At 43.9% G+C, this 21,805-nt stretch overlaps 1 protein-coding gene across 1 annotated transcript in view; it reads right to left on the bottom strand.

Annotated features, from left to right (window-relative positions):
• Positions 1–18,580, bottom strand: part of LOC147430006 (Ubiquitin fusion degradation UFD1 family protein) — a 46,703-nt gene extending 28,123 nt beyond the window's left edge. The window contains exon 1 of the mRNA XM_086496203.1: positions 18,307–18,580. Within this exon, the coding sequence (XP_086352329.1) occupies positions 18,307–18,489 (183 nt within the window). The 5' untranslated portion in view covers positions 18,490–18,580. The remainder of the gene's footprint in view (positions 1–18,306) is intronic.
• Between the last annotated feature and the right edge of the window lie 3,225 nt (positions 18,581–21,805).

Below are 21,805 nucleotides of genomic sequence, written 5' to 3'. Positions count from 1 at the left end.
TTTCTGGACAGCAGCCAGATATCGCACCTCCGACGCAAATTGTGAATGGCCAACACGTGCCGATCATGCCTAGTACAGTGCCCATGTTGCAGACCATCCCGTATGACAACTTGGGGGCACTAGAGAAGCCGAAGGCTTACAAAGAAGGTGGTGCAGCGGTAAAGTTGTCGACGTCTGCTCGGAGCATTCTAGCTTCCGAGCCGTGTGTGTATTCAAGTGTTAACTCCCGTCGCAGGTTCTCTTTGCAAAGTGCTCTGTGTGTGTGTTTAAAGTAAAGAATTTCGGGTGAAAGCCAACGCCTACTGCCCTACGGGCCGGTTTCACAGGATGTGATATGCTTTTAGGCATTCAATGGTTTCATGAGCATAACCCCCTTAATTATTGGGCAGCCAATACTTTCACTTTCAATGCCAAAAGTGACTCTCCCATTGTCATTCGTGGGGAGGAAGTTGTTCATTCTTCATCTCTCATTTCTAATGTGCACGCGAAGATTGAAAAGAATCAAGAGAAGGAGACTCTCTCAAACTTGTCTTCTCCAAAGCACGACACAGATGATTTGCATGATAAAGATGTGATTATTCACAATGATGATGATTTGCACGATAAAGATGTGATTGTTCACAAGGATGATGGTTTAGTTGATGCTTTTTCTAGTGAAGCTAACCTCATTGCATATTAGATCAATCACGAAGAATGGATCTTGGCTCTCGAGTCAAGGTCCCAAGAACCCCCACACGAAGTATTATGTGTGCGCATGATTAGTCAACACGCATTGTTCGAGTGTTTCATTCGCGATGGTTTCTTGTATTTTAGTCATCGTCCTTATGTGGTCCCTTTTCATAGGCATGCCATATGGTACGATGAACACGATTCACTCATGACTGAGCACGGATGTATGCGGATTACTCATGAAAAGATGAAATGTTTGCACCCAAGGAATTCACATTCCATGTCTCTTCCTTGGCATGACACAGTATCCGAAAGAGCACAAGAAGGATTGAGCATCAAGCATCGGCATTTCCATTGTGATTTGCCACAGTTGATAGATTTAGATCAAAAAGACAAGTTTCAATTCCGTTGTTTGTGTGTGTTTGATGAATGGTTTGGCACTCCGTCTATATGTTCATCTACAGTACATGCACAATCTTTAAAGAAAACTAGAATTTTTCCAGTCACTTTACATGGAATGGGTATGTTCATGTTTTTGTGTTGGAAGTGGTTTCAAGAATTTTCATCCTCGGAGATTCTTGAAGAAGGTAGACGCATGACAATAGACGAAGTTGAAGAATTGAAGGAGCCACAGATGACTGTCGCTTTCGGCGCGGCCCAAAGAAGCAAGCGTTGCAGACCTTTATGAAGTTCAAGTATCGCATGACCCACGCATCAGAGTGGGCCAATGAAGAGTCCTTCCCAAGATTCCAGACGCAATTGGCGATCTCCCTCGACGCCATACAGTTCGGTACCAGCACCTCACTTCAAAAAGGAGGGGATGTCACATGCACATCTAACCCTATGTGTATGTGGACAAGCTACTTCATGACAAGGGTTCGGTCAGCCTAGCTTAGGAAGTGTTCTGGCACTTTTGTGAGTCTGTTCGCAGACCGTGCATGTCCAAGCACTTAGAGTAGATGCATATCCTCTGGTTGCGCACAGCATGATCATCAGATTACCATCAGAACCCATCAGGAGAATTTTTTCAATGCACAGACCTATTTTCCCTAGCCATTTTTCACTTATTATTAATAAGTGACTTTCTTGGGAAATGGGTAGGGCAATTTGACTTAGGCAGTATATAAGAAAAGCTAGCGCTAGTGTTTTCTGGCAAAAGAGGCAGCAGGGACAAGTGTCCAACAGAGCACCTTCTCAGCAAGACTCCCCGGCAGGCAACCTAGCGTTTTCAGCCACCAAAGAAGCCAGCATTTGCAGATCAGCCAAACATTTTGCAATTGCAGATGAAGCCTGGCAACAGCAGATCATAGCAGACTCCCTAGCATTTTTGCATCAAGCAGCAAATCAGCCCAACGTTTTGCATTGCAGACCAGCGTTAGCGTTTCGCAGTTTCCGACGACAGTTCAGCCATAGCACCAGCGTTTTGCATTTTCAGCATTTAGCTTCTGTACCGCAGCCGCCAAACCTCACAAAGCTCACCTTCCCGCAGCAGATCCTCGCCGCACGGCCAGATCAGCCAGCGTTTGCAGATTCAGCCCGCTATTCGCAGATTTCAACATCTGCGTTTTCAGCACGTCATCGTCGCATCATTGTCATCGCCGTCGTCACCGGCATAGAGTCAGAATTCAACAGATACAAGATTTGCAGATTTCAGCCCCACCTCGTCGTCGTCGACATCGTCGGCAAGTCCATTGCATTGTAGAGATTTGTGCAATCAATAATAGACCGCTCTCGCCATAGAGAGTGGGGCCTTTGGATGAGGGTTCACAACATTCTGGTGTCATATTCTTCTCTCTCTATCTCTCAATCTCAACACCTTCATTCACAGTGTTTATCCACTTTGTTTGTGATCATTTGCACTCTCTCACTAAAGGAACGGAAGGCTCTCCCTTCCGTAAGTAAAAGGAACCCTTGAGCACACATCGGAGCACTCATTCTGAGCAAAGTTCAACATTCACTTCCGCTACACCTTACACTCTGTGTCTTCGGGAGATAAAAATGAAATCCATAGCAATACTTTCCCAAGGGCGGGTGGGAATGGGTAAAGGCTGTAACAATCCGTGTGCTTTATGCCTGTCAAACTTGACCTTCTGGCATACCAAACAACTGCGTACAAAATAGTCCACTTCCTTCTTGAGTCTCGGCCAAAAGAAGTAGCCACACCGTTCAAGGTGGTATCAATGCCACGGTGACCCGTAATGGTGCACAATGGCATTCGGTTAGAACCTTTCCCTCAACGGTTGTGTAACGCACAACATCGTTTTCTTCATCAAGTAGCCATCCCGAATAGAATATCCCGCTACTACCTCCCCATTCTATATTCGACCGAATACATTTGAAAAATCTGGATCTGTGGCCTACTGATTGACCATGTCCTCGAAGCTTCTATGATAAAACGCGGAAATAGCCAAGACCAACGGCTTCCGAGACAAAGCATCTACCACCAAGTTCTTCTATCCCTGCACATGGACAATCTGGAAGTGAAACTGTGACAAGATGTTAGCCCACCGCATCTGCTTTTTTGATAGCTGCTTCAGTGACAAGTAGCGTAAACTCTGATGATCAGTGAAGACCGTAAAATCGGCTCCAAGTAGGTAATGTCGCCACTGAGTAAGAGCATGGATAACCGCCAAAAGCTCTTTCTCATAAATCTGTGCTGTCAATTCCGGCCTTGAAAACAATCGGCTCGCATAGGCAATGACATGGCCTTCTTGCATTAAGACCGCACCCAGACTACGACCAGAAGCATCACAATATACTTCAAATGACTTTTGCAAATCCGGCAAAGTCAAAATTGGTCCCGTAGTCAATTTCTCTTTCAACGTCTGAAAGGCAGTCACCTTTGTGGGTCTCCACGAGAAAGGGACTCCTTTCTGTGTCAAGATATGCAAAGGGGAAGCAACCTCTACAAACTTTCTAATGAACCGCCGGTAGTAAGAACATAAGCCCAAGAAGCTTCTTACTTCATGGACATTCTTCAAATCGGGCCAATCACGTATAGTCTCAATCTTGGCCAGGTCCATCTGCACTCCTGCTCTGCTGAGACGATGTGTCCCAAAAAGTGTAACTCTGATAAGAAAAATTCTCTTCTTTGCATTGATCACCAACTTGTGATCTCGCAATGTCTGAAAGACCTGTAGCAGATTGAAACCGGCCCGTAGGGCGGTAGGCGTTGGCTTTCACCCGAAATTCTTTACTTTAAACACACACACAGAGCACTTTGCAAAGAAGACCTGCGACGGGAATTAACACTTGAATACACACACGGCTCGGAAGCTAGAATGCTCCGAGCAGACGCCGACAACCTGTAGGCCCCAAAATTGGCGCCCCTTTCGGTATTTCTTTATTCTTTAGGAGGGTAAATTACAAGATAAGGTCCTGGGAATCCTTCACGTGTATCCACCTAGATACCATTTGATTTGGCCAAATTTCGGCAGCATAACAGCCCCAAAACTTGCGCGACACCAATTCCCCTGCTGGAACTCGCTTGCACTGCCGTATACCCTCTGATTCCTGTCCAAAAACAGTAAATTCAGCACGCTGTATTTAATGGTTTTTGCCCTGTTTTCAGCCCTAAACAGTCCCCTAACTGTCCTCTGCCAGTGGGGCACGATTCCCAATGATCCTGGCGTCCGTACGGCTGAAAAACAGTGAATTTACAGCGCATACACAGCGCTGATTTTGCACCTGTACGATGAGGTTATGACCCTCACCAGTGCCTGCTTTGGAGCAGCAGCTAGCTACCCCTGTTCCTGCTCAAGGAGGCTCTTGCCTCAGCACAAAAGCATGAACCCACACAACTGTACATCAGTCAAATGAGGAGCCCTCTTGTGGGGCATCACATAACTGCACGTAGGGGAGAGAGAGAGCAGTGTGTAGTGTGCAGGGCATCACTCCTAGCACCACACTGTACATGAGAGGGAAAGAAAGCACTCCATAGCTCTTAACCTGTGACAGGTTGCAAATGAGGCTCATCCCAGCTTAAAAATTCAGCGCCCATTTTTCTGGAAGAGGCAAGTCCCTGAAAATGTGACACTTGGCGCATTTACAAGCATTTTCCCGTTTCGGGTTCGCCGCTTAAAAATATCCCAACCGACGCGTCAGTTGACTTCGCGGCAGAGTTATAAAGTGTTCCCCTAGTCATACCGGAGATAATGACGCGAACACATTTCACGGCCCAAAATAGCAGTTCCCTAAATTTTAGGAGATGCTTCCGTTGGGCTCCCACTGGTCTTCTGACCATCTATCCTCATTGGAACCGCATCCAAAATTGCAATGTGGCCCAACTGTCGGATACTTTTTGTTGGTAGTCCCACCTTGACTTTACACCTTAATTGAGTTCACTTCCTAGTATCCACCAACTTGCTAAGTGCGACGGGGGGACCTATATGATCTTGCTCTGAGCCTAGACATCCTCTTACCATACGAATTCCAGTGCCGACCACTTCCCGTCTGCGGGTGAATCTACCGTTCACATTGGCCATACAATGTCCCGACCGTTTGCTACTTCAAAAAGAGGGTCTTAAACAAATAAAATAAACCCCATTGGAAAGAAACCAACAACCAAGGTTAGCAGTTGCCACATCTCTGTGACATGGTTAATAACTGCCACGTCCTCGTGACACAGATGTTCTCTATGTGCCTCATCCTTGGAGACGACTATAATGTCATCATTCGGTTAAAGGTCACTGGAGCATTGGTAAGGCCAAAAGGCATCACCAAAAATTCATATAAATTGAAGGTCGTCCGAAAAGTTGTCTTGCGCGATTCGGATCTGATGATATCTGCTCTTCAAATCAATCTTGCTGAAACAAGAGGATCCCTGTAGTCGGTCAAGAATATCATCGATCCTCGGAATCAAAAATCTGTTCTTGATGGTGATTTTATTAAGAGCTCTATAATCAATGCACGTTCTCCAAGATCAGTCTTTCTTCAAAACCAACAACACCGGAGAGCAGTAAGGTGAAGTACTCGGCTGGATAAGACCCTTTTCCGAGAGGTCTTTCACTTGGTTCATAATCTCTTCCTTATGGGCTCAGCTCACACGGTAAGGTGGCCGGTTCGATGGTGTGCTTCTAGGTATCGGATCAATGGTATGATCCTTAGGACGAACTGGTGGCAACTCGCCTAGCAAGCCCTCTGAAAAGCAATCGGCATGAGTGTGGAGAAAATCTTGGCGTTCTTTATCAAATTCAGACATATTTGTCCTATGTTCATCATTCAACCCTTTCAAGAAAATCGCGTAAACAAACAGACTGGATTTCATTAATTTCGAAACCGCCGAAGCCGAAGCCGAAGCCGATACAACAGGGACACTCACCCTTCAATTTCACATCAAGTACAATGTTTCGGCCCTTTTCAGTAGTCAATGTTGCTTTCTTCGCCCGATAATCGACCACAACATTGTTCTTATGGTACCAAGGGACTCCCAGGAGGACAGCACAACCTTCCAAGGGCATAATGTAGAAGTCCTCGTGCCCTAAATACCCCTGACAATGCAATGGAAGTTTGCCAATGATAAGTGTAATGGCCACATCCCTACCGGGTGCCGCTACAACTGCCTCTGCTTGTGGTCCCATCTGATCGGGTGTAATCTCGAGCCGCACCGCCAATTTAGGTGAAATGAAGTTGACCTTGGCTCCTCCATCAAAAAAAATCAAGGCTTGTTGATCTTTCACTTTGCCCCAAGCTCGGCAAAGTTTTGTACTTTCACCAATCATGCTTGGGTCAATACCCATACAATCTAGAACCAGTCCTGCTTTCATCTTGCCTTTTCGTCCATGTTCCTCAACTCCTCTCGAGCTCTCTGGACTGTCTTCATTCTGTTCTTGATGTGCCTTTTTAGGGCACTTCGCGGAGACGTTCCCCGCATCCGAAACACTTCCCCTCTTTGATGTAGTTGGCCCTCTCCCGAAGTGTGAGCCGGGGTCGTGAATCCTTATCTTTCTTTTCTTGGGGGCTCTTTTTCTTTCTACTTTCATTATTAAAAGTCTGTTGGGTTCTCTGAGTCAAGATCTCATCAGTGGGATAAGTCAGATTACCTAAGTGTATGGCAAAACCCCCATCAATTCTTGAATAGAATTTGACTTTTGTTCTAAGCAGTGATCTCGGATCTCAGTAGGAAGTCCGCAACAAAACCGCTCAATCTGTTTTTTAACGAGATCTTCTTAAATGAAGAAGCTGGTAGAAAAGAGCTCCAAAATCTCTATCTCCCTTCGTCATCCGAAGATGATTCCAAGCAGTTCGTGTATCTTGTTCGTACTCCCGAGTCAGCCAAGAAAAAATAAAAAGCCTTTTGAATTTCAACCATTTAACCGGTGCTTCCTTTTTCAGTAAAAGGGTGGACCACCATGTTCGAGCATTTCCCTTGAAGAAAGAGGTAGCCCTCAGAATCTTAAAGTGCTCTGAGTAATGCCCTCCAGAGAAAGCTATGTCAAACGGCTGTATGAAGGCCAAAGCCCTCAAAGCATCTCGGAATCCAAAAAAAAGTGTCGAACTTAATTGACTGTCCACCTTCTTTAAATTCTCTAACTTTCTTGCTTTTATCTTCGAGGAAGTCATACTGGTTGGCTTTATAGAAATGCATCTTTGCGTATAACCTATAATCGTCGGAGTCCGAACTATCTGAGGATGAGTCCTCTGTAGAACTGTCAAAAACTGGGCGAAACTTAGGCTTCTTTGCCTTTTTCTTTCCCTTTCTGAAGCTTTGCTTTTTGCTTCACTTTTTCCCTTTCCTGTCTTCTTCGCTCAAGTCAGAAGAGCTAGAAGAACTATCAAAAGAAGAAGAACTGGGTAGTCCTTCAAATCGTACACACTTCTTTTGCTTTCTTGCCAAGGCAAAAGTAGATGGACGACCCAAATAACCCGGAAAGTCAGTTCCTTTCTTCTGCTTTTTGTCGTGCTTTTTGGCTTTATTGTTCGCGTCCAAAAGCCGACCGATCCGTGTATCAACCACCTCTTCTAATTCTTGCTCTGTAAACATCCTCGGAGCAGGACGTTTCTTAAGTGCTGGTTTGATAGGTGGCTCTGTGGCCTTCTGCCACACTGGGTGTTCACTTCTTCGAAGGATTGCAGAGTCAAAAATTTTGCAAATTTTGGATCCTTCGCAATGTTGATCATCATTTTGTTGCGTCGTCAACCACTTGTTCCATCTCTTCAATCTCAGCCTGAGTAGGCCGAGGTGGGCGTACTCTTCATAAGAATCTTCTTCGTGATCTACTCCCGCATTCCCAGATGCAGAAGAAGTCGACGGATCACTGTTGGAATCAGGAAGTGTCACAAGAAAAGGATCGGATTTCCCGGTAGAAGAGAAATTGGCCGCGCTCTGATACCACTATAACAAACTTGGACACCTCAAGTCAAGATTCTACCGCGACACAGCAGAGATTCACTTCAAAACAGTTCACAATTCACACTTGAGTTGACACGGCCCAGAGTAGTTCCGTGCCTAGAGATATTGGCCCCAAAGACTGGCGCCCCTTTCGGTATTTCTTTTTGTATTAATCTGTGTTCAAAGTACAAGAGAAAGGGAGGGTGCTCACTCACAGACTCTGCGTCCAGATGCTCTGAGAAGTGAGGCCCTGCCCACTTATTTATCGTTACAAGGGATGCCCAAAAGCAGTAATCCAAAAGCTTCTCAAAAATAAAGCAACTGAGCCCAAAAGCTGCCAATTCAGCCAGCGTAATTTCCGAAAATCCGTATGCTCTGCCACGTCAGCAAGTTAGCGCAAAAAGCGGGATTTCCTAGCCTGTCATCAGATTTTACAGAGCCTCCGTACGGTACTGCCACGTCAGCTTGCTGCCGCGTTTTGCGGGCCTGTACCTTGTTGCCCCAACCTATGTGAGTGTGTCCGGGTATGCCACTTCACCAATTTGTGACACGATAACTCTTCTAGCCAATCTTCCTCTAATCCTTCAGAAAAGAACTCTCAAAATTAATCTAAGGGTAAAGCTAACACACCTGCTAAACCTAAGCTAACCCCTTATGAAAAAGTTGCACAAGGAATTATAGGAGGGTACATAACTAAAAGGAACCCTTGAGCAAAATTCGGAGCACTCATCTTGAGCAAGATCAACATTCACTTCCGCTACACCTTACAGTGCATAACCATCCAGGTCCAGGTCAGGAGTAACAACAACAATACTTTTCTAGCATACAACGAAACGCTCCCCAAACATCCCATCTGCGTCGTTCCGAGGTTCAAACAATACCAAAACATCGTTTCTCACTTATCTTTGGTGGAATTTGCCTATAATAACACGATACACTCTTCGACGGGGAAGGCGCCATTTGAGATTATTGAATGTGCTACGAAGGTTCCACCCTTCCTAAGCACGAAAGATAAGATTTTTGAAGCCAACGAGTACACGAGTGACTTGGACACGGCTTTTGCCAAGGTCCGGGAGGCTTTGTAGAAATCTCAAGAAAGACAGAAAAAGGCAGCAGATCGCCATCGTCGCGATTTGAAATTGAAGAAGAACGATTGGGTGCTTTTACGTTTTGAGAAGGCACGCCTGAGAAAGAAAAAGGAAAAGGAGAGGCTTTTTCCAAAGCTTAGTATGCGATACTACGGACCTTTCCAGATTTCTGAAAAGATAAATGATGTCTCCTTTAGACTGAAGCTGCCCGATACTTTGAGGATTCACAATGCTTTTCGTGTGAGTCTCTTGAAGCCTTTTAAAGGTGATGTTCCCGAAGATGGGGAGCCTCATGAGCAACCCGAAATGGAAGAAAACGAGATCTTGTTCCAGAACAGATATTGGCACATAAAGACAGAAAGATTAAGGGTAAAGCGATAAGGCAGGTCTTGGTTAAATTCAAGAACTATACTGCATTGGATGCAAAGTGGATGGAGGAGGAGAACCTAGCAGATACTCCTCAGATTGTGAATCTTTACCTTGAAGCATTTGGATTAGCATAGTCTATTCTAAATGGAACCCCGAACTCAGCTTTGACGGAGTTTGGTGCAACGGGTATGCACAAAAGGGGAGTCGCTCCGCTCCTTTGTCAACAGATTGCCTCGATTGTTGATACTAAAGTCACTGATGTCTCTTTGAGTTTCAGGGATATTGTGGGCTGACAGTATTCTGTTGTATGACATTATAAACTGGAATTCCCGATAATATGATATTAATTTGTTCTTGACTTGTTTGAGTGCAGGAACTGATAGACGAAATGACTGCAACATTTCGGTCTGAACAATCTCGATAGACATGGTTGCAATAAGTATTAGTCGATCGGGCATCTATGAGATCCTGAGTGGATCTAGATGCAATTGCTAAATACGTTGCCGATTGATCATGGTCTGAGGTCCGAATGAATTTTGAATGTGATTTGTCATGTGATGTCCTGTGATGTCAAGTGATCTCCTGTGATGTCGTGTGATGTGACTGTACATTGGTACACGTGCTAGATGTGTGTTCCTAGTTCGGTACTAACAATCACTGTCTACTAAGACAGTTCATGGCCTCCCTGTTTTGCAGGCGTCATCAAGGGCGATTACAATGCTTTCAAGAGGGGGTTATGTGTTGCTAAATTGGCTTTATCTGACATAAAAATAATTCTAAATGAATTATTGGATTTATAAGTGAGAGGGTTTTCTCGCTTGGAACACTAGGAAAAATAATTCTAAATGAATTATTGGAATTTTAAGTGAGAGGGTTTTTCTCACTGGAGACATCCGAGTACAGAGTATTCCTAGTGCGTCATTGAAAGTAATGACGGGAGCACTGAGAACGGGAATATCTGTAAGGCCACCAGGAACGGGTACTTCTGATGCGTCACAACGGATGGGTGACAGGGAGCATCAGTAAAGAAGTATCCGACCATCCGGGAACGGACATCTCTAATGCGTCATAGGATGGGTGACATAGAGCATCGTGAAGGAGATTGTATCGTATACGCATAAAGACGCAAGCACAAGAATAAAGATGGGTTCTGAGAAGCTTTTCTTAAAAAACGGAAAATTTGAACGAGTTTTCCGGGAAGAGCAAACGCTTTCCCGCGAGGAATCTATGTTTGCATTGCATTCGTGCATGTGGTTGCATCCAGGGACGCCTGGGAAGTGTTGTGAAAGCATTGTTTTTAACTTATAAGGTTTTATTGAGTTTTTGGGCAGATTCAGACTATTTTTAAAATACGCCGACCGCCCATTTAATAAGTGGGCAGCCATCTGATAAATAAGGCAACAGATCAGCCAGCGAATTCTCTCTCCCTATTTCGGGTACAACAGAAAAAAAAAAAAACGGCCGCGATCTCTACGCGAGCAGCTATTCGTGCCGTGGTGAAGGAGCTATAAAAGCACCACATGTCCTCACTAAAGGGAGGTTGCCAATGCCAGCAAGAGAAGACTCTGCCGCCAGAAGACGCGAGAGATCGCGAGACTACGAAGCACGGAAGTCGCTTTTCCCGCGCAAGAGCGACAGGTATCTATTGTGGATTCGCCATACGAATTGTTGTCGCGTGTTTGCGCGTGTGTTTGCAGGTACTTCATCGCGAAGGAGAAGCGAGAAGGCTTCGGCCTACGCTTGGGAATTCCGGGAACGGAATTCGGAAATTGTTTGTGGAGTCTCGACTCCGAGTACAGACGGAAAAAGGATTGAGAGCTCGTCTCTCGGATTTCCCTTGCGGGAAGGAACGACCATCGAGTCAGAGATTTAGAACGGAGGGGTTTTCTCCGGTTCTTTTGCTTGTAAAAAGATTCTCCCTAATAAAGAATACTCTTTAAGGGGGGAGGCCAACCCATCTTCTGGTCCCCAGTACTGTGTCGATCTCTCTCTCTCTCTATTTATTTCTCTCTATATCCTTTGGCTTCAGTATTAAGTGATAAATTCTATTTATCCGAGTATATTTTATATTGTTATACGCTCCCGTTTGTGACAATGGTATCAAAGCATGGTCTCCTCTCTTTCTCAGTAAAGGAGGACGACTCTGGGAAGATACGGGAAGAAGCCATGACAAGCCAAGAGAGAAGTAAGCAGGCGGAAACCTAAGTCTTGCAGGAAAAAGCTCGCAGAGTTGGAATTTTTTTTTCTCTCTGCAAGAAGTCGACACAAGACTTGGGATTCCCTGAGAAGGCAATAAGAGCATGATGCTCAAGAACCTAGAGAATCCAAGGAGCGGAATGCTTGAGATCCTTCAGAATCCAGAAAATATCCATGAACCTCAATCCAGAACTAGCCATGAAATCCCGTCATTTTGGGAAGGATATGAAGGTCTTTAGACCTCAGAACACTCCGATCAAGTTTGATACTTTTGACGTAACGGAAGATGCCCCGAAAGCTACCGCTTTCATTCGACGTTTGAAGTTGCCTTTGCAAACGGCAATTTCTGAGAAGCGTCGAAGGTGAGGCATGTGACCAAACACCTCAAGGGGATTGCAAGTACTTGGTGGTATACCAAAGCTCTGCAAGGAACTTACAACAAGACTTGGATTTAATTCAAGGCTAAATTTTCGGACACATTTTTTTCCTCTACGCTTTGAGGAAGGCATCCAAGAAGATTGGGATTGGTTTGCCCAATAGGAACACGAGCGAGTCAAAGCAAGTAGTGGTTCACTCTTGCCAAGGTAGCTCCATTCTTGATCCTCTCTGAGGAAGGAAAGATGGAACAAATTTAATGAAGGACTTTCGCCCGAATTTTGTAAATGCATCTGCAAGATACTTTGCAGCAAATGGTGTAGTCAGCAATACAAAGCTGAAAGTGTACACCTTAGTGTACATAGAATCCAATCCCCGTAGTGGGACAGGAAACATTGAACACAGAAAGTTTGGGGTAAGAGAATTAAATCTAACTCCTGAGTTCTTGAATAGAAGACCCTTGAACTTTAAGTGAGAGGGCAGGTTTTTAATCAAAGTTACATCTTTGAGGAAATCATAAAGTGCATTGTGCTTGTTTGCTCTTTTGCACGAGGTATGGTTATGTCTAACCGGGACTACATCACTCTCGAGTATTTATGAGAGTAGGATCAATGTGAAACATTGTTTTCTGAGATGAATTGGTTTGCTCAACCATCCGGAAGGTCAACTATTGATCTCGTATCCGGTAGTTCACCAACAAATTACCTGCTATTGAGGGTAGGACAGCAGAAAGGAAGGAACCATTCCGAGCTTTCAACCAAGAAAAGCTTTCACTAAGCTTATGAACCAACACCCCCTACCCGGTAAGGGAAGATATGGTAATGCTTTTCGCACAAGTGAAGGAATACTCTCTTTACGAGGAAAGGAACAAGCGACGACTACGGCCTGTGCTCGAGGAATCCAAGGATTGAAATCCTAGTTTATTTGATGAGCGGGTTTTGCTCTACGATCGAGCCAAGGGATCGTCAAGTTGCGCGTCTTTGCTCTAAGGATCTTACGAAGGGAAGGTAATTTCCCAGGTTGAGGATATTCCGACACGAGAATCTCTATTTGAGATGTGTTCGGTAGAAGGAATTTGAGTTTCTCTACGGAGAAGAGGTTTTCTGACGGTCGTTGATCATTGAGTACGTTATGTGCTTTTACCATTACAGTAGCAACTTTTGGTTGCGGTATATGTTTCTCCATGAGCAGGCCAAGTAGCATTTACACGCTGCTGGAATAAATTCGAACTATTATGTTTGTAAAAATATAGTTCGCCAACCATTTCAAAATGGTAAGAATCAAAGAGGGTTCGCTCCATTGTGAACCGGGTTTGAACATACGTTCAGAAAATGCTATGGCTAGAATTCTATATGCCTGAAATTTTGCAAGACGTCATTGATGCTCGCAAGGTGAATCATTTTTTATGATTTTGTAAGTAAGAGACGCTAATGGACGTCGCGAAAACACTGCTGGTGGTAATAACTTGCATGAGGAAAAGATTGGAAGGAAGTGCCGCCGTGCACAAGGAATCTTCGGTTTGGAACCGTCCGCCTACGTTGAGCGATGGCCCGGAACACAGAACCTTCTTTAAGGTTATCGCAAACTATGTTTGTGAAAGAAAGACATCGAGCTTAATGCTCTATGACTTGGGCATTCCCTATGTGGGAGGACACAAGAGGTTTAATACCCTCTGAACTAACAGCGCAGGATTATGCGCAAGGACATAGACCTAGATTGATTTCTAGGAGGATTATTCTTCTCGGAATTGAGAAGTGGAATTGAGTTAACAGATTCTCGGAAAGACGTGAATGATGAGTTCTTACATGGCTCGTAACTTTAATGAAAGGTGAAAGATATCCTCAAGGTACTAGAGGAAAGACATGAACCGATAAGGTAAGTATTGAATTATTGAATTTTTGAATTTTTGTTTAATTTGATTTTTAAGTTCTCTTTTGAGAAAGGACTAGCTCAACTCACCATTGAGCAAAATTTGGAATCTTTCCGGTTTCTCCCCGGCAATTCAATTGGACCTCTACAGTTGAGGACAACTGTTTATAAGTGAGAGGGATGTTGCTAAATTGGCTTTATCTGACATAAAAATAATTCTAAATGAATTATTGGATTTATAAGTGAGAGGGTTTTCTCGCTTGGAACACCAGGAAAAATAATTCTAAATGAATTATTGGAATTTTAAGTGAGAGGGTTTTTCTCACTGGAGAGATCCGAGTACAGAGTATTCCTAGTGCGTCATTGAAAGTAATGACGGGAGCACTGAGAACGGGAATATATGTAAGGCCACCAGGAACGGGTACTTCAAATGCGTCACAACGGATGGGTGACAGGGAGCATCAGTAAAGAAGTATCCGACCATCCGGGAACGGACATCTCTGATGCGTCATAGGATGGGTGACAGAGCATCGTGAAGGAGATTGTATCGTAAGTTCGGTAGGAAAGGACTAGGTGATGGGTATTCCTGATGCGTCACAAGGTGGGTGACGGGTGCATCAGAAAGGGGATATCCATAGTCGAGAGGAAATCCGAACTGGAAAGAGGAATACGCGTAAAGACGCAAGCACAAGAATAAAGATGGGTTCTGAGAAGCTTTTCTTAAAAAGCGGAAAATTTGAACGAGTTTTCCGGGAAGAGCAAACGCTTTCCCGCGAGGAATCTATGTTTGCATTGCATTCGTGCATGTGGTTGCATACAGGGACGCCTGGGAAGTGCTGTGGAAGCATTGTTTTTAACTTATAAGGTTTTATTGAGTTTTTGGGCAAATTCAGACTATTTTTAAAATACGCCGATCGCCCATTTAATAAGTGGGTAGCCATCTGATAAATAAGGCAACAAATTAGCCAGCGAATTCTCTCTCCCTATTTCGGGTAGAGCAGGAAAAAAAAAAAACGGCCGCGATCTCTACCCGAGCATCTATTCGTGCCGTGGTAAAGGAGCTATAAAATACGCCGACCGCCCATTTAATAAGTGGGCAGCCATCTAATAAATAAGGCAACAGATCAGCCAGCGAATTCTCTCTCCCTATTTCGGGTAGAACAGAAAAAAAATATATTATTATTTATTAAAAAAAAAAAAAAACAGCCGCGCGATTTCTACGGGAGCAGCTATTCGTGCCGTGGTGAAGGAGCTATAAAAGCACCACATGCCCTCACTGAAGGGAGGTTGCTAGTGCCAGCAAGAGAAGACTCTGCCGCCAAAAGACGCGAGAGATCGCGAGACTACGAAGCACGGAAGTCGCTTTTCCCGCGCAAGAGCGACAGGTATCTATTGTGGATTCGCCATACGAATTGTTGTCGCGTGTTTGCGTGTGTGTTTGCAGGTACTTCATCGCGAAGGAGAAGCGAGAAGGCTTCGGCCTACGCTTGGGAATTCCGAGAACAGAATTCGGAAATTGTCTGTGGAGTCTTGACTCCGAGTACAGACGGAAAAAGGATTGAGAGCTCGTCTCTCGGATTTCCCTTACGAGAAGGAACGACCATCGAGTCAGAGATTTAGAACGGAGGGGTTTTCTCCGGTTCTTGTGCTTGTAAAAAGATTCTCCCTAATAAAGAATACTCTTTAAGGGGGGGACCAACCCATCTTCTGGTCCCAGTACTGTGTCGATCTTCTCTCTCTCTCTCTATTTCCCCCCTAATAAAGAATACTCTTTAAGGGGGGGCCCAACCCATCTTCTGGTCCCCAGTACTGTGTCGATCTTCTCTCTCTCTCTCTATTTATTTCTCTCTAGATCCTTTGGCTTCAGTATTAAGTGATAAATTCTATTTATCCGAGTATATTTTATATTGTTATACGCTCCCGTTTGTGATAGTATGTCACAAATCAGTGACGTGGCAACCATTTGGGCAAAAGAAACCACACCCCCCCCCCCCAAGGTGACGTGTCAGGCATGGCCTTGGACATGGGGAGCAGCAGAGCAAAGCACACACCCTCTCCCTTGCTGGCTGGTCAAGGAATTTACGATGAAATGCTGACGTTGCAGGCCCGTAAAACACGGTGGAAAAAGCGGATGACGCGGTTGGCTGTACGGAAAAAGCCCTCGCTGATTTCTGGCTGCTTTTTCTATGCAAATTCAAGCTGGAAAAGTCTACGCAAGTGCTGCTTTATTTTCCACGCAAAGCTTGAGAGAGAGATAGAGCTTTATTTTTAAAGTTGCTTTATTTTTAATGGACAGCTTTTGGGGCAGTTTTTGGGGCTCTACTTTTGGCATCCCTTGTAAACCTTCAAAACAGTGGTTTGGGCCAGAGCATATGGACGCAGAGTCCAAGAGTGAGACCCAATCACTCCCTTGTACTCTGAGCACAAATTTTAATACAAAAAGAAATATCAAAAGGGGCGCCAGTCTTTGGGGCCAATACCTCTTGGCACGGAACTCCACCGGGCTGGTGTTGAATCAAATTGGGAACTGTTTTGAAGTGAATTCCTCTTGTGTCGTGGTAGATTCTTGACTTGGAGCGTCCAAATCTGTTACACTAAAACACTATGGATGAGTGCAGCAATCCATTGTTGTTGGCCAGATTATAGACAAGATGTGTTTCAAAGTCATTGTCTAGGAAATTCATTGTGTTTCATAGTTGACAGCTTCGAGCCGCATCCTACGAGTACCAACAACAGGTACACTGGCCTCCAGGATGAGGAGCATCTAAAATCATGTGTTGATTGGGATGCGAGCATGTCCGCCATTGCGGAATCTCTTACTAAGGAAATTTCTCCTGCCATAAAAACTTTGAAGCCTGTCAATGCTATGCGGTCCAAGCTCGTCGGAATGTTTGATCGAGATTCTACGATGCAAGTGGTTACCCTTCTTGGACACTTATTTGCCATCAAGTTTCCAACCAGACTTTCATGCAATCTTTTCTTACAAAGGCTAAGGTTATTCATGATCAACTATCGGCTATGGAAAGTGCACTGATCAGTACTTGGTTTGCTACTTTGGTAATCACAAAATTGTCTAAGTACAAAACGGTGTTTAGGACACTGCAGTTACAAATCACGAAGGAAAAGCTGGAATTTGATTATTTCACCTCTTTTCTCATTAAGGAGGAAACCGTGAAAACCGTGTGTGGTCTACACGTTTTTGGGGAGGCAACTTGTCCTCAAGATGGCAATCTTCTAAGGTAAAAAGTTGGAGGTAGCAAATCCGAGATGTAACGAGACGGGGCCACTCCTAGACTATCCAATGTAGCCTCTTCATCGACTTGGTCTCACTATTTATGTCCTCTACGAATTGTAGAGAGGGTGTTACAGTTTATGGCATCTCAAGTGAATAGCCCAATGTGATCCCAATATTTATTTTGGCTTTAATATTTTACTTATTTGTCAAATCTTGGGTAGGGCAATTTGCTGAGGGAGGTACTTAAGGCCCCAAAGCTAGTATATAAGGAGCACCCAAGACCCCATTGTAAATCACTAATTCATTGTCAAGGTAGGTTGGTTCAGAAGTCTCTCTCTCTCTCTCTCTCTCTCTCTCTCTCTCTCTCTCTCTCTCTCTCTCTCTCTCTCTCTCTTTGGTTCATCGCTTCCGCATTATCAACTTTGAGAGCACCCCCACGGGGTATCGCCATTTAGATACAATTTAATAACAAAGGACGGCAGCCAAAAGCCAAGGTCAGCCAGCAAGTAAAAAACCCCACGACCAATAAAGAAAATGCAGGAAACTAACCCTACTGATAGGCACCCAAGAAAAGGGGCAAAGCGGACCAGATCCCAATAAGGACCTCTAACAACCTCAATGCAAATGCGTGGGTGGTCAATACAGGTGCACTCTAGCCGATACAAGTATGCCCTAACCGTAGATGAAGTAGCTAAATGGTGTAACTCTAGCAATCTTCTTATCCATTTTCTTTTCCACTGACACAATCAAACAAACTGCCTACCACAAATGCCATGTAAGTCTCAACGACAAGCTAGTTGTTGTAGACCTTACTCAAAAATGTTTGGCGACTACCACTTAAAACTTGTAATTGCTACTACTACCAAGATCTGGCAACTACTTTGCCATAGCAGCACTTGATGCTACAATCCTACACTTATAATACACTTCTGCAGATAAGCATAATCTAGTTGGACGTTTTTGCAATGGTGGCTGTGTCTGTCTCTGCAGGCAATGGCACACTTGAGCGGTGGGCAAGGCAAATGAATTAGGGAAACAACAATGCAAAATGAGCCAATCATCATCTGATCGATCGAGGATCGAAAAAACAAATAGCACCAGCCCACTTGCCTATGTAGACAAATATACAGCACAAAACGAGGGAACTGAGAACAGAGAGAAAGGTTACTACTTACAGCAGCCACAGCCTGGGCTTCCTGAAGTCTGCGTTGGGTCTGGGCTGTCTCAAGAGCCTCCCTCAACCGTGCTGCCTCCTCCTTTGCCTTCTTCTCTCGCTGCAGCTTTGCCTTAGCCTCCTCTTTCCTCTGCTTCTGCTCGCGCTCCCACTTCGCCTTGGCCGCCTTCAATTCGAAATCCATGATCGTGCGAGCGAGCGAGCGCGCCGGTGGCTATATGTTGTGAAGTGTGTGTGCGTGTGCGTGTGCGTGAGAAGGGGGGGGTGAGAGAGAGAGAGAGAGAAAGAGAGACTATATTTGTAGAGCAATCGAGGGCGGGGCCCGGGCAGGCATACCGGCGAGCGCCCCTTCTAGAACAAACATTTGGCGGTTAACGTAGAACTCTCGTCAACGTAAAACTACTGTGTCATGATTGGGAATAGTGGCACGGTGTTTGACGGAAAGAGCCGGTCACTACGACCCATGTGCACTAACCACTATACCCGCTTGCATTCATTGAAATATAGGGGATTTGAGTTTGTCATATTGTAAATGCAAGCGGATTTGTAAATTTGGGATGCCTTTGTGCTGCCACATCTAACGGCCCACGATTGATGCACCCCTCGTTTTTCCCCTCCACCATTGAAACTACCCGTGTGATATAGTGATGAGGGTAAGGTATTGATGACAAGCAATGAAAATGAGTCATTTGTTTACCCACATTCATAATGACAAAATATAAATCACTTTGGTGATGGGATAAGTATTGATGACAAGCAATGAAAACAAGTCATGCTTTTACCCACATTCATGATGAGGGTTGGTAATGGGGTAAGGTGTTGATGAAAAGCTTTACCCACATTCATGATGACAGAATATAAATCACTTTGTTATAAGAGATGACCATTTATTTTCCATGACAATAAATAATTCAGTTTACAAACATTAGTGACAATGTAATCCAACAAATAGAAAAAATTTAATATAACTGACATGAGGAAGAAACGAATCCAACTATTGGGCATCAAAGATACGTTGTTGAAGTAGGTTGTTGGGATTAAGGTACTAAGGGCAAGGGATTGTAGGTACACAAATTATATATGTGTTTATGGGCTCATAGGTAGGTCTATTTATTGAACATTGCACAGACAGAATACAATGACAAGACATAGAAAAGCGTCGTAGAGAAAGCTCACAAATCCATAGAGACACAGTAAGCATGACAAGACATAGAAAAGCATCGTAGAGAAAGCTCACAAATCCATAGAGACACAGTAAGCATGACATAAGCAAAATGTATCTTCTATTGTGAATACCAAAACAAGAACTACAAGGCCTCTTGAGTAGAAGGCTTTATGCTACACAAATACCATATCTAAATTCAAACAACCACAAACATATGTATTCCCACAATGGTAAATGTCAATAATAGTTCTAGGTAAAGGAGCTTCACAAAGAGGAACTACTATAGGTAAGTCATGAATGCCCCTACCAAAGGCATTGCCTGACAGCTAAAAATTTTGCAAAATTTTGGCTTAGACTTATCATCCCTTGATCATTACTCTCCAGGCCATACATCCTAAGAGCTATAGCTGCCACTAAACTCTGTTACTTGGCTGCCAATTCAAAAGGGTTCTCACCTTCCATACGAATTGGCTCTACTCCTTGCTCAGCCTTATAATCATGTATTGCAGCATCTTCATGGCCAATGTCCATGTCATAAAATCTAATATCTAAATTTCCCAAATGATTTTCTCATATTAAACTGGTCATAAAATGGGAAGATAAAGGGAACGAGAGTCTGAATATTGATATGTGCTAATGGATTTATCTCAATAGGGGACCAAGAAAAGAGATAGTCTATCAAAGCGATGTAAACCCAATGAAGCTTTAAATGGCCTTAGGGTAAGCTTCATTAAGCCTTCAAAAGGATGGTACTAAAGTCCATTGAGGTTGGGATTAATGGGAAAGTCTAATGCCAATTTTAGGTATTTTAGACTATCTTAAAAAATTTCTAAAGTTACCATGAGATCCCCAAGTGGGGAAAGGGCACCCCACACTTGCAAGGGGTGAGCCCTAGATGTAGGGAGATGAGAGAGAACACACACACACTCACTAGAGAAGTCGCCTCTTTCATATAAGGCATAAAAGATACATGTTAGGCTCCCAGCCATCTTACCCTCAACCAAGCTTGAATCCTATTGGCTAACCAACTTGAAGAACCAATGAGAATAAGCTTCATTAGAACAAGCCTAAATCTCATTGGATAGCCCACAAAGGGAACCAATAAGAATTGAACCCCACATGAGCTAGCCTTAATCGCGATTTGATAGCCTACTAGGGGAACCAATGAGTTAGCTTAAATCTCATTGGATAGCTTACCTTGAGAGCCGATAAAGAATTTAGCTCCATTTAATTAAAGAATTAAGCTCTCTTTTCAAAGAGGGAATGAAGGACACTTTTCACAATGCTAACCCTCTTGCTTGTTATGAAGACAGTCTTCATTGGCTAGCCCCTAGCAAGGACCAATAGCCTTCAAGCATGCCTACTGGCATAGGGGGTCGATGGGGGGGTTGCTTTCTCTTGCACTTGAAGCTCGTTTCACACACAATAAAGCTCTCCTTCTCATGGGACAAGAAAAGGAGAATTCTACACCAACAACACTTGACCATGGAATGCAAATCCAAGCAAGTGCGAAGCTCCAAGCATGCTCATCTTCTTCTCCATCTCCATTACTATGCTATGCTATGCTATGCTATGCTTAATGAGTGAATTAATGTAAGAATAATACTTCTTTCTAGTAAGAATACTTCTTCTTCTTCTTCTTCTCTTTCCTCACTCCCCACTAACTCTCTCCACCTTTGAAGGCGTCTGAGGTCTTGGGATTGAGGCTACACCAAATGTAATTGTTGGTGCATGAAGCTTTCCATCTTCATGGCATCAATTGGCCTTTGAAGAGCATAAAGAATGTATGCAAATTAACAAGCCTCTCTCAAAAGGAGAAGTTATAATACAAAGTTCTTTTTGGAGGGGGGACCGGCTCCAAGTAAATCCGGTCCTCAATTTTTTGTCAGTCTTAATTCTCTCTCTTTCAAGTATTTTGCATGCTTAGCTAACTAGTTATGTTGTTTTCTGTTGTAGACACCAACCAAGCAATCTCTCTTTTCTCGTAAGGAATATCCCTATTGAAATTCTCATTCTCTCTCTTGTCATCATAATTCCACGACGGTTAATAAAATTAGCACAATTCCATTACATTAGGCTACTCTTTTCTTGCTTAAGAAGAAAGGTCCTAGGGTAAACTACATACGCTGGAATTGTCTCTCGCAAGAACGCGCATAATTTTTGTTTAGCATGGCTGAAAACAATGAAGAGAGTAGGATTAATGTTGATGACTTTGATTTTGCACATGATGGTGCTACTAATGATGTCCGTATGTTTGTGAATTATCTTGTCTCTAGGATTCAACAAGCCATGGGCAATCCCGCTCTTCAAGGAGAAGTTCAACAACAACTTCACA

The sequence above is a fragment of the Adiantum capillus-veneris genome, chromosome 22 (assembly GCF_014529385.1).
Source record: "Adiantum capillus-veneris isolate H3 chromosome 22, ASM1452938v2, whole genome shotgun sequence".
NCBI classification, from domain to species: Eukaryota; Viridiplantae; Streptophyta; class Polypodiopsida; order Polypodiales; family Pteridaceae; genus Adiantum; species Adiantum capillus-veneris.
The sequence above is the reverse complement of the archived record's forward strand: the minus strand, read 5'-3'. Positions and strand labels throughout refer to the sequence as shown.